The 23,901-nt window shown below is 36.7% G+C and overlaps 1 protein-coding gene across 1 annotated transcript in view; it reads left to right on the top strand.

Moving 5' to 3' along the window:
- The window catches only part of LRP1B (low density lipoprotein receptor-related protein 1B), a 1,806,191-nt gene that overhangs the window by 970,913 nt on the left and 811,377 nt on the right, over positions 1–23,901 (top strand). Inside the window, exon 21 of the mRNA XM_010853706.1 lies at positions 19,051–19,233. Coding sequence (XP_010852008.1) covers positions 19,051–19,233 — 183 coding nt within the window. The remainder of the gene's footprint in view (positions 1–19,050; positions 19,234–23,901) is intronic.

Raw genomic sequence — 23,901 nt, 5'->3', positions numbered from 1 at the left:
CTGCAATGCACGCTTTGTAGGAAGTGCAGTTTCGATACCTGGATCAGGAAGATCCCCTGGAGGAGAGCATGGCAATCCACTCCAGTATTCTTGCCTGGAGAATTCCATGGACAGAAGAGCCTGGCAGGCTTCAGGCCATAGGGTTGCAAAGAGTCGGACACTACTGAAGCAACTTAGCATGCATGCACGCATAATTATGACTGTATTATAAGAAAACTTTATTTACAAAGAGAGGTAGTGGACCCGGATTGGTCTGCAGGTCATAGTTTGTTGACTCTTCCTTTAAAATTCAAGTAGAGACACATTCTAAAGGAGTTATAATCCTGAGTGTTTAATAAAATATCAAACTTATTATGAGACGAGGCAGAAAATAATGGGGACAGGAAAAGGCCAAAATAAAGAAGAGATAATAACTTTAAAATTTTACTCTCTGATATTTCCTCCAACATTTATCTCATGTATATGCTTATACATATTCTTTCTATATAATGATGTTCTATACTATTTTAAAATATAAAGTTAAATAATGTCATATTTTTCCTGTAAATATTTGAATCTACTGCAAGCCAGTCATATATCTAAGCCAAGAAGTAAATTCCTAACATGGAATATCCACATTGTAATCTGTTTTACTTCATATTTGATATCTAAAATATCTGTTAAAGTGAATAGTTAATTTCAGCAATAAATGGAAAAATCGATTTCTCAGTTACATAGCCAACTCAACTCATTGTTTACTTATACTGATAGAAGTTCATCATCCCTATGATATATTACATTTTAAATAATATGTTCAAAGTAGAATTCTAGATACCAAACTTCACATTTTTAATGAACTAAAAACAGTGCTTTATTTTACATACATTTCACATAAATGCTTGAATTTCCTGGAAGATATTTAATAACATATATTGTTTCAGTATTTTTTCATTATTTTTTATCTCTATATGTCTGCATATTTTAATACTAGAAATAGCTTAGTGTTATAATAATTGAATTTATGCCAAGATATCCACACATTTTTTCCATTTCCCTCTATTTAACTTTTCTAATTGACCTAGACAGTAAGCATCAGAGACTTGAAGTCTGGTCTCTTTGTTATTAAATTTTTCATTAAATCCCTTATGTTAATACATGGTTTAGATAGTCCCATCCAAATTCTTATCCAGATAATCTCCAGCAGGGACTACATATACAGGTAAAAAAGCTTTTTGGAATAGAAAGTAAAACACAGAAATCATGCCCTGGAAGTGTGTTGTCATGGGAAGGTGGAAAGGGCCATGATATTATGATATTAATAATCATCTATAGGCTAGATGACAGGCAAGCAGTCATCAAGGTCGAATGTGAGAACAAGTTGATTTCAAAGAGACACCCCAAGTTTGACTTCATTATTAGTTCATATAAGGGACTGTAGAGCCATCGGGCAGGCAGTAGTCCCTGGGGAATTCATCCCACATTAGCTGGAGAAGAGCAGGACAGTTACCCCCAACAGTCACAGTGCAGTTTCTAGTCAGATAGGTAGAGAGGTTTAAACAAGCACCCATTGCTAAGGATTTCTAGAAACCAAGGACAGCTTACCTACTTTAGGAAGTGGTTAAGGGTCCACTGAGAAACAGGACAAGCATATGTCCACACCCTGTTGGTAAATGAAATGAAACAATTGATAGGCTGCCACTCTGATTCTCAATAGATTCAGGACAGGTGAAGAATACCTAGGAATCTGTAGCCAACTGCTGCCATAGGTACAGGAATTATTAATACACAGTGAGTCACTGAGTCACTGAAAAACCAGAAAGCAAGCAGGAATGGACACATGACAATTATCAGATATGCAGGAAGCTTTGTGCACATAGCACTCTTTTTTTTTTTTTAACTTTTCAAAACATTTTATAACAAATTTCAAGTTAAAGTATGTGTGTATGTTAGTTGCTCAGTCGTGTCTGACTCTGTGACCCCATGGGGTGTGTGGCTCCTCTGTCCATGTGATTTTCCAGGCAACAATACTGGAGTGAGTTGACATTTCCTTCTCCAAAGTTAAAGTCCATTAAAACAAAGTTTTTTTTTTTTTTTTTCTCCTGGATTGGACTCACAATTTAAATAATTCACTAAATTCACAATATCATTTTAACTATTTTCTCAGGAACACTTAAACATTTCTTAGAAATCAAAAAAGTGTATTCTGAATAAGAAAAGCATAGTATAAATATAATTTTTGCAATCCTGATTTTCATTTTTTACCTTATAGGAGAAGAAAAAGTCTTTTCTGTCTCTGTATAGTTGCTAGTCTTCTAACTGCAAATATTTAGTCTCAATGAATTCATTTAAATATTGGGATAAATTCCACCGTCAGTTGCCACATTTCCTCCAGAGTTCTGCGTTTATTTATTTATTAGGTTCCCCTAAATTGTATGCTTAGTTTAAATAGCTTCGGGGCAAAAATACAATAAAATTGCATTAGTTAAAATATAACCAGCATCAGCAACATGAAAACATAACAGTAAAACAGCATGAGTATATGCATATAAACATAGTCATCATTTTAACACTCCACTGGGACAAGCCATATTACAAAGATAGATTGAGTGCCAAGCCCTGAAGCTTAAGCAGCTAGGGCTCTGGGGAACCACAGATGCCTGGAACTCAGGTTAGAATGGCCATCACAGCCTCCTTAGAGGGATGCAACATTCCATCCAGGGGAAAATCAACAACTGTTAACAGAAGCTGATTTCATTTGGCAAGGGGGTTAAGAGAAAATAAAACTCCATGACTTTTTTCTCTATTTTCTGGCAGAAGGGGTAGCATTTCTAAACAAGGGCATAACAGACATTGAGAAATAGGTTTGGAGTATTTTTAATTGATTGTGAGAAGGTAGCATGAATTAAGGAGAGCAATATGAAGGAGAAAGAGTGTGTGTGTGTGTGTTTAATAGTCTACATGACTTAGTATAAAGGCTGAGTGTTTTGGCAAGTGAAATAGATACACATATACCTCCATATGTAGATCAATTGTAAATTTTTGGACTCTCAGAGATTTTTCCCTTTCTACTTATTGCCTAAATGCTTCCAAAGTGATGGATATTAACTACATATCTGAGCATATCAGAATCTAGCAGCAGGTCTTTCCATGACCCCTATTGCCTTTGGGTTTAAATCCAAACCATTTAGCATTGCATATAAAACCACTCAAGTTCTCTGCTTTCTTCTCTAGTTGTCTCTCTTCTCCCTCCTCCCATCACACACAACACCGAATTTTATGAATGCTGACTTCATTCAGAATATTTTTCATCACATTCCACTTTTACCTCTACCAGACTTTCAGTCATGACTTGGAACTCTTCTTATCCTCCATCATGAGAATTTCTCCTCTAATATCCCCCAGTCCAGGTTAGATTTCCCCTCTGCATGTTCTCACAATGTTCTCTCCTACTAAGTCACTGAGGATATATATGTGGAATCTATAAAAATGCTACAGATGGACCTATTTACAAAGCAGAAAGAGATACACAGATGTACAGAAAAAAATGTATGGACACTAAGTAGGGAAAAGGAGGGTGGGATGAATTGGGAGCTTGGGATTAACATATATTCACGACTACAAATAAAATAGATTACTAATGAGGAACCTATTGTATGGTACAGGGAACTCTATTCAATGCTCTGTGGTGACCTATGTGCTAAGTTGATGACTTAAATCCAAAAAAAGAGGGGATATATGTACATGTATAACTGGTTCACTTTGCTATACAGCAGAAACTAATACAGCATTGTAAATCAACAATGCTTCAATAAAATTTTTGAAAAAAATCATGTAGGATATTGCTTTGCAGCTACACACATCACCTACTTCCCTGCATGCAGACCATTTTATGATCTTTTCAAAGGCAGAAACTATGCCTGTCATTTTGTACCTAGACTCCAGAAAAAGCCATTTCTGCACATTAACTTTGTCTTCCTAGTTCCACTTTTTCTCCCACACAGCAGCCAGCGAGAATTTAATAATGGAGATTAAATTATATCATCATCACTCCTCTGATTCAAAATCTCTAATTAAAAGATAGTTGTTGAGCTTATTGTAGATGTTGATAAAGCCTTACAAGATCCAGCCCCTGCCTATATCTCAAATCTCAATTCACTAATCTACCCTTATTCACTTTCTTCTCCAACTATAAAACAAAATATGTTTCCTGCTTTTGAGTTTTTGCATTTGTCATTCCCTTTGCCTACTATACTCTTTATCCTAATGTGTGTGGCTGGCTCTTTCCGTTCATTCTGGTCTCATCTCAGATATCACCTTCTTAGAGAGACATCTCTGTTCTCCCTGTCACGATGTGCTCTATACCCAAGTGACTCATGGTAATCATTTAATATGTACATAGTATATTTCTGTGTTTTCCTTTATCTGGGAACATGGTGAGACTGTACTTCCTGGAAACTTTGTGATTGAGTGGGACCAGCATGAGAGGGCCCAATACAACGTGACTAGCAATGGCTAATGAATTGTGACTCAGAAGCAATGTATTTTTTTTCCTATGCAGTATTGTGTGTGTGTGTGTGTGTGTGTATGCTTAGTCACTCAGTCGAGTCCAACTCTTTGCAACCCCATGGACCCTGCCAGGCTCCTCTGTCCTTGGGATTCTCCAGGCAAGAATACTGGAGTGGGTAGCCATTTCCTCCAGCAGGGGATCTTCCCGACTCAGGGACGGAACTCAGATCTCCCGCATTGTACGTGGATTCTTCACCATCTGAGCCGCTAGGGAATAACATTACTCTGATCCATTTTCTTATTGAACTTATTGCTTTCTAGATTAATCTAGTTTATGTCCTTGTATAATTATTTTTTTAATGGGACAGTGATAAAGAAAGAAGGCTCTAAAGTTTCATTGTTTGGTCTCAAATTTCATCCCTGCTGCTTATCATATGTATAACCACAGGCAAAGTTCCTGTTTCTGTGAAATGGGTTGCTCTCAATAAGCAGTTCTATTTCTTTATGTTTAATTAAATGATAAGGTACACCTAGGCAATCCTTTTTTTCCCAACTGAGTTTTAATACAATTTTATATAATTTGAAATATAAGTAAAATTGAATGTCATATAAACTACCATTTACATGGAAGGTATATGGAATAGATGAAAAACAAATAGGGAAGTGTGAAATTGGTCTCCACATTCCTTTTAGAGTCTTCCACAAGAGTCAAGGAAAGCTCTTGAATGTCTTTCACGAGAGGAAAAAAAGCAGCACAAAGCATCATGTATAGTTTCTGAGATCTTTTATGAATTCCTAAAGTTTACCCATAAATCTCTTGAATCTACAAATACCTGAATAAGAAATCCAATCCTAGATAAATATGTATTTTTTAAATAAAATGAGACTTAAAGAAAGTTATGGATATTAATAGATTAAATGTAAACAAGAGGCAATCTAAAGGAGAATTAACTCACCATTTAGATTTGAATATTTTATGATGGTATATCAAATTTCCTTCTCCAGATGATATACTCATTTTAAAGTTGCTGTAATATGGCTATTTGTGATGCCTCTTAATAGATAGTGTACCAGTTCACAAAGGTTTAGATATGGATAGTTTATGAGAGAAAAAAAGGAAAGACAGAAGGAAAGAAAAGCCTCAGGGAAAAATCACTTTTGTATGTACATTTATAAGATAAATGTTTATTTAGAATAATAAAATGAATGAGTGTATTCACTTCTGAAGCACAAATGGATAAACCAAACAATACCAAGCAAAGCAAAGGCAAATACAGTTTTAAAAGCCACAAACAGTAGCAGTTTGCTCTCTCCCTTCATAGATTATGCTTTGATCTGTGTAGTCATAACTTATTATCAGCTGTAAATACCATTGAGCTAAAAGACTATGATTCTATATGTAAAGTTAACATAGTCCTGGATCAGGAGAAGCAATCCGTTCTCCACAAGCAGCAGTTTATATTTCACAAGTCTCTTTTTGAAATAGGTTTTTCTATTTAGATTTCTAAGTTTATTTAATCTTCTTGAGAATTTCCCATTAAGTCACTGAGTTAATTGTTGAGGAACATAACCCAAAGAAACTAGATCTTTGAAATTAAGTCCAAAATGTTTAAAAGAGGCAAAGCATCACCCTCACAATAATTATTGGTGAAACATTGAATTCCTCCCATTACTACTGACATTTTTGAGTCAAAATTATTATTAAAAAAAAGATGAGAGGAATTAATATATGGAATAGAATTTGGAATATGTGATTTAATTTTATTAGGCTAACAAAATGTTTCCAAACTAGGTCATTTTAAATGCAAAATGTGTTATTTCTTCTCAAGATTTCTTTGTGTATTACTATTATGTTTATGTATTTATGTAGCCCTCTGATCATTTCCAGAAAGAATCTAAGTTATAACCTAGAAAACTTAAAGGTTATAAAGAGGACAGTCTCAAACAAAGGCAGGATAAGGATTAGTAATATAAATAAATCTGAGAGTGAGATTGGTCCAAAAAAATTCATATCATGAAAAATGATCCATAAATTTGGCACGAAATTCTAAAAAGCTATTGCAAAGAGAGAGAGATGGATTTAGGGGTATTCACAAATATTCGTAGAAATTACTCATAAAGAAGAAAAACCAATTCATACAAGACAGTAAAATTAGTATTAATATTGAAGCAAGAGTCAAATAAAATCTTTCCTACAGTTTCTCAGAAGTAGATTGAAAAACAAAAGGGAATTAGCAGTTGCCTCACTGCCCACCTCTACCAAGGAAAAAATATCCATTACAGAAAAAAATAAAGTGTAAAGGAGTATCGTTGTCTCTCCATTATAACAGGTAACCATTAATACAATTCAGTCCAGCTCTGTATAAAAGAGACAGTCGTTGTTACCTTGTGAGAGTGCTAACCTAAGAATCTTACTTTTTAAGAATCTGGAAAAGCTAGCTTTTTCTAGGAAATCTTTCAATTTTTTAAAAGGTCAATAGTATGTCTACCAAATTAAACATCCTGAGGGACAGATTCAATATGGGAACTGCCAGTCTTCAACTCTTAATTTAAAGAATGTACAAAAAAAATCAATAGGCTATACCTTCCATTCTTTATTAATTATTTGGAATCACTGAGTGAGAATCACCTGAAGCTCAGCTTTTATGTTATTTATTGAGCTCATATTACAAGTTATAAAATTCAGCTGAGCCAAAACTTGTTTAGTTTTATTTTCATGGACGGTTAAGTGCTAGGATAAATAACCAAAGGCCATTCACTGTTGTATGGAAGTTGCTCCCTTCATCATAGATTTACTTAGAGCGCTGAAAACGTCTTCAAATTTCATTTGACTTGTCTTCATTCTTTTCTTGAATACAAAATCACAGAGTTTTCAAGTTGCCTTTTTAAAGACCCCAAGTTTGAAATCGCTACAACTGTTTTTGAAAGCAGCCTCAGTCTTCTTTAACACACTAATAGTTAACTCATCTAAATAGGGTATTCTGCAGATACCCAATTAAATATGGCGGGAAGTGGCTTTATCACATTCCACATATATTATCTAAATGTTTACATACTCTACCATCTTTTGATTATGTCTTTGCACCGAAGTATTTCATTAAATTATGAAGCCTCTGTATATCCCAAGTCAAAATAATTTGGATGCCTAGGAAAATAGACAAAGAAAGTCTTGTTTCTAAAAGAGACTTCAAGGCCAGTCTAAATTCTGCCCCTTCTCTTTAAATTTTGTGTGATTATTATGTGTTCTTAGGAGTAGCTACTTTTGGAAATGAGGTTTTGGGTAAATTGGAACTACTATTCTCAACCAACAGAACTTCTTTACTTTTACTTCAGTAGGGATCATTTTTATCATTTTGTTGTTGTCATTATTTCAGCATGACTAAGTTAAGAATACTTGGGAAGTAGAAGCCTGTCCATTTTATGCATCTTTAAAATACTGTATCACCTGACATAGGTTGCTGAAATTCTTTAAATAAATAAAAATGTTAGTGATGAATTATTCAGTATATATCATAGAAAATAATAACAAAAATTGTAAGGAAAATAATCATTTGCACATATCCAATTTATTCCTCCCAATGACCCTGAGGGAGCTCTACTTTCCAGGTGAACAAATAGAGATCTCAAAAGATTAAGTGGCTGGCTTGGTGATAGAAGTCTTATTATTACCTTGACTTTAGCTCAGTTACTCCTTGAAAGGAAAGTTATGACCAACCTAGATAGCATATTCAAAAGCAGAGATATTACTTTGCCAACAAAGGTCCATCTAGTCAAGGCTATGGTTTTTCCTGTGGTCATGTATGGATGTGAGAGTTGGACTGTGAAGAAGGCTGAGCGCCGAAGAATTGATGCTTTTGAACTGTGGTATTGGAGAAGACTCCTGAGAGTCCCTTGGACTGCAAGGAGATCCAACCAGTCCATTCTGAAGGAGATCAGCCCTGGGATTTCTTTGGAAGGAATGATGCTAAAGCTGAAACTCCAGTACTTTGGCGACCTCATGCAAAGAGTTGACTCATTGGAAAAGACTCTGATGTTGGGAGGGATTGGGGGTAGGAGAAAGAGGGGACTACAAAGGATGAGATGGCTAGATGACATCACCGACTTGATGGACGTGAGTCTGAGTGAACTCCGGGAGTTGGTGTTGGACAGGGAGGCCTGGTGTGCTGCGATTCATGGGGTTGCCAAGACTCAGACATGACTGAGCGACTGAACTGAACTGAACTGAATCTTAGCTCATAACCACATGATCCTATTAGCCTGAAAGTGACTGACTGACAGATATTTCTCCAATGAAGATGAATGGGTTTATTCAGGATCAGCAGAAAATTGCAATATAGCATCTGTGACTGTGGTCAGCAATGTGCAAGTTCTCACATGGGAAGGGAAGGAGAACACTTTCATAGAAAGGAAAAGAAATTTGGGAGGGCTGTAGTAAAACAAAAAAGGTCCAAGGATTTTCATTGGCTGAGTTCTTTCCAGAAAAGAAGTGCCTTTATTCACCTATTGGGCTCTAATATTATTGCAGGATATAAGAGCTCTTCCTCTGGTCTCTCAACTGTATTTAACTGAGGATTCTATTTATTATTATTATTTTTTACATTTTCAGCCTTTGATTAAGATCTTTTTCTGAAAGCATAACTGATCAACAGTCAGGTTTTCTAGTTTCAGTGGCTTTTTTGCCCTTCAGTGTCAGGAGGGACCATTTCTGGATGTAGTGTCTCAGACTAGAAACCTTAGGTCACATGTGAGTAACAAGGAGGGTCTGGAGGGAGAATTTTTTTTTTTTTTTAATCTAAAGTTCATATGTTTTCAAGATCCTAGACATTGTAGATTATCTGAATCTTTATGTAAGCATCAAAGATATCTTTGGAAAGTTGTGTTTTTAGATAACAACTCTGGGAATTGTTATCACATTTATGACATGTTATCACATTTGTTATCACAAAACCTCATTCACAATTCTGGGAAATCTTTACTTTCAGGTCACCAGATGATGTGCACATCCAGTCAGCATTCAGAAACTTCATTAGGTTTGTCACATGCATCCAAGAGTCTAATCCTTAAAGTATGGTGGCACAAGGGCTGGTTAACAGTACTTAGTATGGTCTTTCTGGTGAGGTTGAGGAGAATGCTTTTGGCAGTATCTTTTCCAGTAGACAAAATCTCTAAGTTACAAGTCTTTTTCTCCCAAAGGCACACTGTGAAATGACTGCTTTACCAAAATATGGTTATTTTTAATAGAAACGAGAAGTCCTTTGTAATACTAGAATATGTCTCCTTTGATCAGTTATGGATGAAATAAAAGCAGGAACCAAATACATAGGGCAGTCTAGGACTATCTTGAAGGGTGAGAGTTTATGAATTCCGAAAAGGGTGGATCTGACATTTAAAAGGACCAATTGCAATGCTTTTGGCCAAGGTATTTAGACAACCTTTACAAATTTTGTTAGTTGGTAGCAATAAATGTTATTAGTGTGTTCAGCTAAACATGAAGATTGAGGGTGGTAAGCATAGTGAAAGTGGTGAAAAACCAGCCAAACATTACAGGCTTATCAAAGCATCTGGCCTTCAAAATGGGTTCTCAGATTACTATGAAGTTTGAGAGGAATTTCTCCAGAGAGGGGTAATCTTTCCCTAAAAGAGAGCTTCCCTTGTGGCTCAGCTGGTAAAGAACCCACCTGCAATGTGGGAGACCTGAGTTTGATCCCTGGGTTGGGAAGGCCCCCTGGAGAAGGGAAAGTCTACCCACTCCAGTATTCTGGCCTGGAGAATTCCATGAATGTATAGTACATGGGGTGGCAAAGAGTTGGACATGACTGAGCAACTTGCACTTTCACTTCCCTAAAAGACTTGCCAATGCCCAAGATGTAAGGGATGCAGGTTCAATCCCTGAGTTAGGAAGATCCCCTAGAGAAGGGCATGACAATGCACTCCAGTATTCTTCCCTGGAGAATCTAATGGACAGAGAAGCCTAGCGGGTTACAGTCCATAGGGTCGCAAAGAGTCAGACACAACTGAAGCAATTTAGAACAAAGGACTTTAGCCACAGAAAATGCAGTAGCCTGTCTGTAGGGGAAGGCTTCAGTCCAGTGGAAAAACATGCAGACTGTGATGGAAACATATTTATACCCATGAGATGGAGGAAGTTTATGAAATCCATCTACTAGACTTTGAATGGTCCATTAGGCACTTTAAAATATCTTGAAGCAGTACAAAGTCTTCCATGGGGTGTACTTTGGACAACTAGGACAATTGAGGTAGGCACTTTTTGCAGCTTTGTTAATGTTTCCCTAACAATATTTATTCATCATTTGTCAATAGACCATCGGTTTGGTGTATGTACTGTCATGAGAAGTGGGTTTTTTAGAGTTTCTGATAGGACTGAGTTATTTGATATAAACCATACCTTCCTCTTTTTCCCAAAAATTGTCAAATTTCCAATCTTGTTTTTTCTTTTACTGAATCTAATTTTGGGGCTTCTATAGCCAGTTTTTTCTAAAGTATCATTTGAGGAAATATCCCTGTGGATAATGGCAGAGGTTTGCCTGTTGTTGGTCCCTTTAAGGATAGCATTCCTTGCAGAAATATCAGCAAGGTGATTTCCCGTAATTTCCAGAAAGTCAAGTTTAACATGCCCCAGAATCTTAATATTAGCTAAAATAGCAGGTAAAATTATTGCGTTCAATAATTTTTGAACAGAGGTACTGTTTTTAATTTTATTTCCACTGGCAATAAGGAAGGAACGTTGCTTCCACTACATTCCAAAATCATTAGGTACTCTGAAAGCATATCTCTATCAGTATAAACACTGGCCGTTTTGTCCTTGACTAAAGTACAAGCCCATTTAAGAGTATGTAATTCAACCTACTGGGCCAAAGTGGCCATAGGTATAGTTGCTGCCTTAACAATGTCAAAAGGAGTTATAATAACTTAATCAGCATGGTATTTGTCATCGTCACCTTTTAAATAAGAACCATCATTGAACCATGAGCAGTCAACATTATCCAATGGAGTTTCTTTCAGATCATTACATTACAGGGAGTCAGAAGGTTGTCTATCAACATTAACCAGTCATGAAGGACACTTTGGTGACAGAAGGGAGAAGAGTAGCCAGATTAAAGTTACTATCATGTAAAAGAGTTATGGGAAGGACAGATAGCAAAGGGACATTTTAGGATATGAGGCAGCTAGCTGAGAAATGTTGAGTGTGATGAGAATTTGGGAGGACTTCTACTTCATGACATACAAAGATAATTAAAGGACATTCCACAATAATTTTCTCAGTGGCCTTAACCAAAAGGGCAATGGCTACAATGATTCTCAGGCAAGAGAGGTATCCATGTGCCACAGGGTCCATTTGCTGGCTATAATACCCTATGGGCAGATCGTGGTCCCTGAGTTTTGGGGTGAGTACCCCAAAGTTATTCCCTTTCTTGTCACATACAAGAGTAAAAGGGAATATGATAATTGAGATGCCCAAAGGCAGGTGGATTCATCAAGCTGTCCTTTAGAGCCTTGATGGCTATGTCATCCAGTTTTTCCCACAAAATTGGGTGAGATTTTTATTGTTGAGAAAAACATAAGAAATTTGGTTTTAAAGAAACTTGGTTTTAAAACATAAGAAATGTGGAATCCAATTTCAACAACAAGCAACTGGCCTAAGAAAACCTTGCAGTTGCCCTTAGTTTGGGATTGTAGGTGTCCTAAGTTCCATGAAGTGTATCTAGATCTAGGTGGAGCCCTTGTTCTGGTACTGGCTGGCCAAAACATTGAACCAGGGTTTGGGCAAACTATAATAGTTTTTCTTTGGCAAACTTAAGTCCCTTTAAGTCTAAAAGCTTTATTAAGTGGATGCTGCCTTCCTGAGAAAGAGGCTTGAGAAGGAGGGCAAAGAAGCAAATCACATATCACAGCAAAGTAAAACCCTTGGAGAACTTTATCATTCAGATCAGCCTTCAGGATTTGTAGAAAATAAGGATTCTTAGTACAATTCTGAGGCATTACTGTCCAGGTGATTTATTTTTTCTTCTCAACCAAAGGCAAAGAAGTATTGGCTATCTTCATCAGCTAGAATACTAAAGAATGCTCTGTGAAAAGTAGTTACAGTGAAGAACTTTATTCTGCTGGAAATGGATGATAGTACCCTATGAGAGGAATAATGAGGTATTGAAGGATAACAGTGTTGTTTACTACTCTACCTTCGTAACTGTTTTTCTCACTGGTAAAATGCGGTGTTACAGTGGATAGTACAGGGATAATGAAGCCTTGAGCCTGTATTGTTCCATTATTGGCTTTATGCCTTGAAGGATTACCTATAGGGTATTGATTAATTCTAGGAAGTTTTGAGGATTCTGTTTTAAATTTTGATGGGATATACTATGGATTTTGTAAACATCAGTTGGAGGTTTCGCCCTTAAAGAAAGTGGTAGCTGATTCCATAGGGACAAATGATCAGGTCTGGTACCATCAGAGATAGAACAAATAAAAGATGTCGAAGACTCATTTAATTTACCTGGTTGGTTCTTTGATGACACTGTCAATTTCTGGAATTGTTTTCCCCTTTTAGGAGAAAGAAATTCTGGCATACTTGTCTAAGAAGTTTCAGCCTAATAAATGGATAGGGGCTTACTTACTTAGAGCCAAATAAATGAATAGGTGGCTCAGTGGTAAAGAATCCACCTGCCAAGGCAGGAGACATGAGTTTGATCCCTGTTGGTAAGATCTACTGGAGAAGGAAATGGCAACTCTCTCCAGTATTTCTTGCCTGGGAAATCTTATGGACAGGGGAGCCTGGCAGGCTATATTCCATGGGGTCACAAAGAGTTGGACATGACAGAGACTACAAAACAGTGAGAGGAACTAAGGAGAAAAGGGTGTGTATCCCTTAAACGGCTAAACAGAAGGGAATATTTTCAGAACTTCTTGAGGTTTATTAGAGATCCTCACTGTTTGAGCTGTTTTATTACTCCAAAGCAGGGCTGTTTTATGGTGGTGAGCTTGAGATCTGAGAGTATGGTATCAAAGAGGACTGAAAGATATTTATCCTCTCGTTGGAAAAATATTTCTCCAAGGCAATAAAGAGGGAGGATTGGGAAGAGCCCCTCTAGTTCCAGAGAGACCCACCACTGAGAACTGGTGTATGTTGGAAAGCTGGTTAGAGGGTTTAAGGTATCTTCAGTGCTTACATTTGTAACAATCTATTTTCTAATGTCCTGGTTCTGTGCAATAATAACAAAACTAAGAGGATTTTGGTTTTGTTTGGGAGATTTCATTTGTTGGAGTCGACAATTATAATAATTTTGAGGTCTTCCTTTGAGGTGATTCATATAGAGTAAAAGGAAGCCATTTTGTCAGATTAACTAAATCTGAAGTGAACATAAGTTTCCCGTTTCATCCTATCAACTAAAAAAGATGCACAATGTGAGAGTTGCAAATTAAGTTTTATTTGGGACAAAATGAGGACTGCAGCCTGGAAGACAGAATCTCAGCTCTGAGATACTACTCCAAAGAGGCACTGGGGGAGGTCAATATATAACATTTTGGTGAAGGGGGAGTTCAATGCAATCAAGCACATATTTTGCTAAATATTTTCTGCTAGTCATGAGGAACTGATGTCACCTGGAAGGTATCATATCTAGATATGAGAAAATGCAAGGATTGGGATCATGAAATCAGTTTAACTGAAAATATCTAGTTCTATAGAACCTGTTCCACCAGTTTCCCTGAAGCACAGAATTCCTCACTCTCCACCCTGAACTCCCTTTAGGGCTGGAACAGATCAATAACTGCAGCAGTACAGGGTTCAGATTTCACAGAGGCTGATGGGGAATTTCCTTGGCAAGCACCAATTTGTAGTTGACATTTGTGATACTTTTTACTAGAAGGAAGAGATCTCATTTCAATCCATAATTAATATAGAGTTAAAAGCTAGTGAAGGTAATCAACATTTGAAGGAAGATCAGAATTTTCTTTAAAAACAGTCTGAAGTCAGTTGTGATTTTTATGAACAGATTGATCAGAATCTGTGTGCAAGCCTGAATTTTGTTCCAATCCACAGGCTTTGGAAAAGCCCTAGGAATTACTTGGTGAAGTTGCTTAGCAATTTTCGAACCTGATCACATAATAAGATAGCAGATTGTTCTGATTGTAATCCTAAGCATGTTCAAGACTTTCTCAATCAGCAGTTTTCACCCAATGCTGGGCCTGCCCTTCACTGATGAGCAGATGAACTAGCTGATATAAGTTAGAGAAACCAGGTTTATAAGTTTGAATGGCTATATTAAATTCCTCAGCAAAAGTGTGAGGATGTTTGTTTACTTTGGGAAAGTCTTTGACTATGCCTCACAGCTCAGCTTTAGTCCAGGGAATATAAGATATTAAAGATTTAGCCTCTGGATCCTCAAAGGGCTTATTTGAAAGAAGTATGTTCTGACAAGTTCAGAAGAAAAGAGAATGGGAAGAGTTTCAGAGATAAAGGGAAATTTGTCCAGAGAATGTATATAGGGGGATTGAGAGTATAGTGGAGGCATAGAAAGGAAGGAGGAAGATAGCACCAAAGGTCGAGCTTGAGACAAAGCCAAGGAAGAAGGACCTTAGGGCTTTGAGAGTTGCTTTATCTTTCTTTAATCATTTGTTTTCCTGGGTAAATTTTAAGATCTTATTTTTCAGACAGGCAACTTTAGACTCTTGATAATGTTGGGAAACTTCAAAATGCCAATTGAAATAAGCATTCCAGTCAATTCTGGAAAATTTTAAGCAATTGTAGCCCAATTGGGTTTTAAGGAAATTAAATTTTGTTATTTCAGGAGTTACCCATAATGGTCAATCATATTTTAACGTGCCTTAGGTCAGGTTGGTCCATTTATTTAGAAATGCCTGTGAGGAATCCTGGTAGCTCAGCTGATAGAGAACCTGCCTGCAATGCAAGAGACCACGGTTTGATTCCTGGGTCAGGAAGATCCACTGGAGAAGGGATAGGCTACGCACTCTAGTATTCTTGCTTGGAGATTTTCATGGACAGAGGAGCCTGGCAGGCTACAATCCAAAGGGTCGCAAGGAGTCAGACATGACTGAGCGACTTTCATATCACATGAGGAAGGACCATGGATTTTAAACATCAAATTGGCCTGAGTCCCTGTAAGAATTGGGGGAGGTAGGGGCTCAAAATACTTAGATAAGTGGGTTGGGTTCTGATTTCCTTGAGGTTTTTCCTCTAGAGAAAAGAACCTGTTTTAAACAGCTTAAACAGCTTGCAGCACAAATGGTTCAATTCAGACAGCTTGCAAGACAATCCCAGCCAATTCAAAGGAAACAGCTTAAAGGATCCAGGCTAAAGGCTTTTTCAGACAGTTTCCAGAGAATAGTCTTTTCAAAAGAATAGGCCAAAGGCTGAAAATCCTGGCACTGTTGCAGAGAACCCCTGTTTTCAAAGGAATGGGTCAAAGATTAGCCAGCTTCAGAAGAAGCAGCCCCTGTTCTGAAGGGAATAGGCCAGTTTCAGTGCAACAGTCTGATATTGAAATCAGATCCAAGTGCCAAACAGGTACTCACATACAAAACAAAGTCTTAACCAGAAAGATGAAAACTTTGAGCAGATTCTGAATAAAGCCTGGAGAGCTTCACATGAGAAAAGAGTGTGAGTTTGGATCCAAGAGAAACACTTGCCTTTAAACTCCAGGGTCAGCAGGAAAAGCAGTGAGTGACAAAAAAGCTCCATTGTGGGTACTGTACCTGTATGTTCACCAGTCCTGGAGTCATCAGGTCTCTTCTCTGGGCCTAGCAAGGACCACCAAAATGTTGACCTAAAACAGGTTGACTGTGAGACATTTATCCAGCAAAGATGTTTATTTGAGATCAGTAACAAATTGCAATTTGGATTCTGCAGCCATGGTAAGCCATGTGCAGTTTCCCTCATTGCAAGGAAAAGAGATGCTTTTATAGAGAGAAAAGGAAGTTGAGAGGGCTAAAGTAAACAAAGGGTCCGTGGCTTTTCCTTGGCTGAGTTCTCCCTAGGAAAGAAGTCTTCTTCCTGTTAGGCTTTCCTATAGCTGCAAGGTGTGAAACATCTCCCTTTTGATCTTCCAACTCTAGTTATTTGAAGTTTCTGTTTATTTGTATTTTTATAATTCCTACCAAATCAGCCCATTAGGTAAGGGGCAACTCACCTGTGCTTGCTTCAGTTTTATAATGATGCAGGATAATTGTTGTTATAAATATAAATTAATAGCTGGCTATGTTTCCCAGGTAAGAATTCTGAAGTGGATTGCCATTTCCTTGTCTGGGGGATCTTCCTGACCCAAGGATTGAATTCTGTATCTCCTGCATTGGCTGATGGATTCTTTACCGCTGAGCTACCAGAGTGGCCATAGCTACATGAGAGAACAATAAATTTGCTACATTAAAACTTTGGTCTAATACATATGCCATGTTTTGTTTATACATGGACCAGCTGATAGATATTTGAGTTCTTTCTATTGTTATATTGAAGAATGCTGCTATGAACATTTGTGTACAAATCTTGCGTAGACATATATTTTTATTTCACTTGAGAAACCCATAGGAGTAGAATTGCTGGGTTGTATAGTAGGTGTACATTTACATTTTTTAAAACACTGACAAACTGTTTTCCAGGAGAGCCCTAGTTTGCACTTCCACTAGCAATGTATGCGAGTCCCACTTGTACCATATCTTTACAAACACTTGGCATTTCAGTCTTTTTAAGAAATTCTAATATATGTATAGAAGCATCTTACTGTGGTTTTAATTTGTATTTCCCTATTGTTCAATCATGGAGAAGGCAATGGCACCCCAGTCAGTATTCTTGCCTGGAAAATCCCATAGACGGAGGAGCCTGGTAGGCTGCAGTCCATGGGGTCACTAAGAGTCGGACACGACTGAGCGAATTCACTTTCACTTTTCACTTTCATGCATTGGAGAAGGAAATGGCAGCCCACTCCAGTGTTCTTGCCTGGAGAATCCCAGGGACAGGGGAGCCTGGTGGGCTGCCATCTATGGAGTTGCACAGAGTCGGACACGACTGAAGAGACTTAGCAGTGATCAATCATATTGGCCATTATTTGTTAACTACTTATACAGATCTTTTTTCTGTTCCTTAAAATTGAATTATTTCATTATTGAGTTGTAAAAGTTCTTAATTAGATGTGGACAGAAGTCTTTTGTCAGATATATGCTTTGCAATTTTTTTTTTCCCCAAGCTGTATATTGCCTTTTCATTTTCTTGATTATTTCAACAAGCAAAAGATTTTAATTTTCTGAAGTCTATTTATCACTTTTTAAATTTGTGGTTCATGCTTTTTGTGTGTTGTCCCAAGGTCACAAAGGTTTTTCTCCTCTGCTCTGTTTTATACAATATATGTGTTTTGCTCTTACATTTAGGCCTGTGATCTATCTTGAATTAATATTGGTATATGGTGTTAAGGTCAAAGTTCAGTTTTTTTCCATTTGGATATACAATTATTCTAAAAACAAAGCAAAACAAAAACTTTGGTCTAGGAAAATATTTACTAAAATCTTTATTTTACAATAGTATTGGGAGATTCTGATTATTATATCTCATAATATTAGATATTAATGCATAATATTGCTGATTATAGTCACATTTTCCATTATTATTTTGTTAAAACATATATTGGACTTCTCTAGTGACTCAGATGGCAGGGAATCTTCCTGCAATGTGGGAGACCCAGGTTTGATCCCTGCATCTGGAAGATTCCTTGGAGAAGAGAATGGCTACCCACTCCAGTATTCTTACCTGTAGAATTCCGTGGACAGAGTAGCCTGGCAGGCTAAATATACCCAACATTTATCTTTTCTTATTCTTGTAGATGCTTACCTACAAAATATAGCCTATAATTTAGTCATCAGTTTTTGAGTAATAGTGTTTTCTGGGCATTGTATGATTTATTAATTGATAAATTGAATTTGAGTGCAGAGTGCCTCATTAAATTCTTTTGTGTCTGTTATTTCTAAACTGAAATCTATGTCCTGAATTTTTTTTTAAATTTTCTTGTGGTTTTGGTTTTCAAAATTTTGGATATTATTCTTCAAAGATTTTATTAAAATGCCGTTCTTTTGTTGTTGTTGTTGTTATTAACCTGTTACCAGAATGAAATAAATAATCTAAAGAAATGTCAAAGATGAAGGGAAGTCTAAACATGTAGAGTAGAATGTGAAATCTTTTTTATGTGCTATAGAGAAAATCCCTTCAAAAATCCCATTGTTAAGATATTAATTAAAATTACAACAGACTACCACATTATAATATTGCTCTTTCTTTTTTTCCTAATGTTCATGACACTTTCAGGTATTCCATGGGCAAGAAACATTTTCTCTAATTATTAAAGTTTCTAAAACAAATTTGGAAATACTGAAGAACATTGCAGCAATTAAACAACTAAAGTAAAATATATATTCTCTCTAGCATCATTATAATGCCTGAAGAAAGAAAAAAATATTGAAAAAAATATTATCAAGTGAAATCATAATTTCTCTCTTGTCTCTCTCTTCTCTCCCCACCCACCTCTCTCCCTCATTTCAATATTTAAGAGATTCATTCTCCTGCTGGTTGTAATGCAAATGAATTTCAGTGTCATCCTGATGGAAATTGCATCCCTGATGTGTGGCACTGTGATGGGGAAAAAGATTGTGAAGATGGTAGTGATGAAAAAGGCTGCAATGGTACCTTACGATTGTGTGACCACAAAACCAAGTTTTCCTGTCGGAGTACAGGTAAGCAGAACACTGGGTTCTACTTACACCTTGGGCTTGCTTCCTTAATGCAGGTTTCTTTTGGGCCCTTCTCAATACATACCTTACCTTTATAAAAGTACCCTTGTGTTTCTACTACATTTGCTGGCATTCTGTACATGACAGTAATAATAGCTAACATTCACTGAGAATTGTCTGCGGACTTGGCGCAGTTCTAAGAATGTTCTCTGTGTGAACTCATTTCAACATTCTAAATCACAATGAGAAAACTGAGCCCCAGAGAAGTTTTTAACTTGCTCAAGTCAAAAAGTCAAAAGAAGTTTTAACTGTCTGGCTCACAAAGCCAGCATGGAAGAATTGGGATTTGAAACCAGGAAATCTGGGCTTCCCTGGTGGCTCAGACAGTAAAGAATCTGCCTGAAATGTAGGAGATGGGTTTGATCCCTGGGTTAGGAAGATCCCCTGGAGAAGGGAATGGCAACCCACTCCAGTATTCTTGCCTGGAGAATTCCATGACAGAAGAGCCTGGTGGGTTACAATCCATGGAGTCACAAAGAGTCTGACACAATAACACTAATCTGAATTCAGTTTCTGGAATTTCTCAGTCCAGAAAGAGACATGTGTGCAGAACCCATGGGCATCATTCTCCTTTTCATAGATGAAACTTCACCATGAAATTGAAAGACAATGACTTTCAAAAAGGCAGAGTAATATGCATTTATTTTCAACTAGTTTTCTAAATTTTACGGTGCTGTTCCTAGCCTCTGTTAAAATGAAAGTGTGATTCCTTACAGTAAACCAGGCTGAGCTCTATGTGTTATATTTTTAAGAGTCAGGTGACTCCTCTCAATTATTATACAAAGATTCTTAGTTTGGGGCTCTTGGCTAATGGAATGTGGTTTTGAGTTTAGAAATTATACTTTTGAAACATTTTATATTAATTAAAAATTAATGGATAACATTAAATTAGTGAACTCTGCATTCAAGTGGGTGTATCTTTTCTTTTCTCCTTGCTTTTAGCTTCTCTTCTTTTCTCAGTTATTTGTAAGACCTCCTCCGACAACCATTTTGCCTTTTTGCATTTCTTTTTCTTGGGGATGGTTTTGATCACTGCCTCTTGTACAATGTCACAAACCTCCATCCATTGTTCTTCAGGCACTCTGTCTATCAAATCTAATCCGTTGAATCTATTTGTCACTTCCACTGTATAACTGTAAGGGATTTGATTTAGGTCATACCTGAAAGGTCTAGTGGTTTTCCCTACTTTCTTCAATTTAAGTATGAATCTGGCTGAGCACTGAAGAATTGATGCTTTTGAACTGTGGTATTGCAGAAGACTCTTAAGAGTATCTTGGACTGCAAGGAGATCCAACCAGTCCATCCTAAAGAAAATCAGTCCTGAATATTCATTGGAAGGACTGATGCTGAAGCTGAAACTCCAATACTCTGGCCACCTGATGCGAAGAACTGACTCAGTGGAAAAAACCCTCATGCTGGGAAAGATTGGAGATGGGAGGAGAAGGGGATGACAGGAGATGAGATGGTTGGATGGCATCACTGACTCAATGGACATGAGTTTGAGTAAGCTCTTGGGAGTTGGTGATGGACAGGGAGGCCTGGCGTGCTGCAGTCCATTGGGGTCTCAAAGAGTCAGACATGACTGAACAACTGAACTGAACTGAAATGAGTGAATGATTGATTAACTTAATAAGCAAGTTTTAATTTAACAGGCTAATTCTGATTCCAAAGAGCCAATTATTTGACTCAGGTTAACATTATTCTAAGTGTTTATATTGAGTATACTTTCTCATGTTGCTTCTGTCATTTGCTTGATTGAGTTAATGCTGAAATATATCAGATAACAGTATTTATTGGGTATATGACTAAGAAACTGTCAAGGCTATAGGAAAGCATAATATAAATTTACTTGGAAAATCCTGAATTAAAACTAACTGAATACACTATCAAGATTTAGGAGTGAAAAACATAAAAGCAGCCTGAAATTTCCTCATAAGGAAATTATAAATGCCTTCATAATAAAGAAATAAATTGTAAATGCCTTCATAATAAATAATTTCTAAAAGGTGTATGTTAGTAAAAACTGGTTTGAACTATGACAAAAAATATGGAGAGAAAATGTAATAAAGAACACCATTAAGTAAATTTAATAGGGAATTCCAATTGATTCTGATTTATCTTATATGCATTTTGATATTTTGCAATGAGCTCTTATGAAATAGCTTTTTCTGAATATGATTCAGTTTAAGAATAAATCTGCATTATGATGAGGATGGCTAATGTAGGGAGGAAATAATCTTTTCCTCTATCCACAGAGGGAGGAGAAGACAAAGGAAAAGTAATTTGAGTTTATTGGTATGGCAAATTGTGGAAAGGTAAATATATAGGAAAATTAATGGAAGATAAAGGCTAGTTAATAACGTTTGTGCATCACATCTTCTTTATCCCTTTTTTGTACCACATCTTCTTTATCCCTTCCTCTGTGGATGGACATTTAAGTTGCTTCCATGTCCTGGCTGTTGTAAATAGTGTTGCAATGAACATTGGAGTGGATCTGTGTTCCTAAACTATGATTTTCTCTGGATATATGCTGGGAGTGGGATTGCTGGATCATATGGTAGCTCTCTTTTTAGTATTTTTAAGGAACTTCCAAATTGTTCTCCATAGTGGCTGTGCCAAGTTACGTTCACACCAACAGTGTAGGAAGGTTTCCTTTTCTCTGCATTCTCTCCAGCAATTATTGTTTGTAAATTTGTTGAAGATATCTATTCTGACTGGCTTGAGGTGATCAATACCTCATTGTTGTTTTGATTTGCATTTATCTAATAGTGATTTTGAGGAGCTTTTCATGTGTTTGTTGGTCATCTGTATGTCTTTGGAGAAATGTCTAGGTCTTCCACTCAGTTTTTCAATGGATTGCTTGTTTTTTTTTGTTTGTATATATATATATATATATTTTTCCCCCCAATTATCAGGTTGTCTTTTTGCTTTATTCCTGATTTTCTTTGCTATTCAAATTTTTTTAAGATTAATTAGGTCCCATTTGTTTAGTTTTTATTTCCAGTACTCTAGGCATGTGTGCATGCTCAGTTGCTAAGTTATGTCTGACTATTTGCGGCCTTACAGTCTGTAGCCTGCCAGGCTCCTCTGTCCATGGGATTTTATAGGCAAGAATTCTGGAGTGGGTTACCATTTCCTCCTCCGGGACATCTTCCCAACCCAGGTATCAGACCTAGATCTTCTGCATTTACAGGCTGATTGTTTACTGTCTGAGCTACCATGCATATGTATAACTGATTCACTTTGCTGTATAGTAGAAACTAACACAGCATCATAAAGAACTTTATTTCAGTATTTTTAAAAAATAACACTGAAACATGTTTTTTGTAAATAACATTAAAACATGTGTAGATTCATATTGATATTGACTTTTCATCATCCTCATGGCCCTAAAACTTTCCTGAAAAAGGGTTTTGTGGCAGTTCCCCTTTCTCAAAAGTTTATACGGGAAATGTGGTATAGCATGGTGACAGTAGTTGTTAACACTGAATTGTGTAACTGAAATTTACTAAGGGAGTGGAGCTTAAGTGTTCTCACAATAAATGAATGAAGAAGAAAAGAAGGAAGGAAGGGGAAATGTGAAAGATAGTAATTAAACCATTGATCTGCTTCTAATTTGATCTCTGACTTAAATTTAATAAAGTGAAATTGTCAAACTACTTGAGACATAATATTGGCAAATATATTATGAATATTTTTGAACATTGCAGATATTAAAGTGAACCAAAAATATAGGTGAATATAAGCATTGGATTAAGAATATGTGCACATCTATAGTCTTTTTTGATATTTTTAAATTTAATTAAATTCTCAACTTTATGAACTAAATAAAAAACCTTTACTCAAGATGTTGAGTTTAGAGTTCATGTTTATTTTTTTAAAAAACTTCTAAATGTTAGCTTGAGCATTTAAAGTTTTCAGGACAATTAATTTATATTTGGCAGTTACGATAGCTCTTCGTTTATATATAAATTGTCTCTTGAGAAATTTGTACGCAGGTCAGGAAGCAACAGTTAAAACTGGACATGGAACAACAGATTGGTTCCAAGTAGGAAAAAGAGTACGTCAAGGCTGTATATTGTCACCCTGTTTAGTTAACTTCTACGCAGAGTACATCATGATTTCTGGCTGGAGGAAGCACAAGCTGGAATCAAGATTGCCAGGAGAAATATCAATAACCTCAGATATGCAGATGACACCACCCTTATGGCAGAAAGTGAAGAGGAACTAAAAAGCCTCTTGATGAAAGTGAAAGTGGAGAGTGAAAAAGTTGGCTTAAAGCTCAACATTCAGAAAACAAAGATCATGGCATCTGGTCCCATCACTTCATGGCAAATAGATGGGGAAACAGTGGAAACAGTGTCAGACTTTATTTTTCGGGGCTCCAAAATCACTACAGATGGTGACTGCAGCCATGAAATTAAAAGACACTCCTTGGAAGAAAAGTTATGACCAACCTAGATAGCATATTCAAAAGCAGAGACATTACTTTGCCAACAAAGTCCGTCTAGTCAAGGCTATGGTTTTTCCAGTAGTCATGTATGGACGTGAGAATTGGACTGTGAAGAAGGCTGAGTGCTGAAGAATTGATGGTTTTGAACTGTGGTGTTG

This window comes from Bison bison, unplaced genomic scaffold, assembly GCF_000754665.1.
Source record: "Bison bison bison isolate TAMUID 2011002044 unplaced genomic scaffold, Bison_UMD1.0 scf7180017864330, whole genome shotgun sequence".
NCBI classification, from domain to species: Eukaryota; Metazoa; Chordata; class Mammalia; order Artiodactyla; family Bovidae; genus Bison; species Bison bison.
Note: the sequence above shows the minus strand (reverse complement) of the source record. Positions and strands in the feature narration are given on the sequence as shown.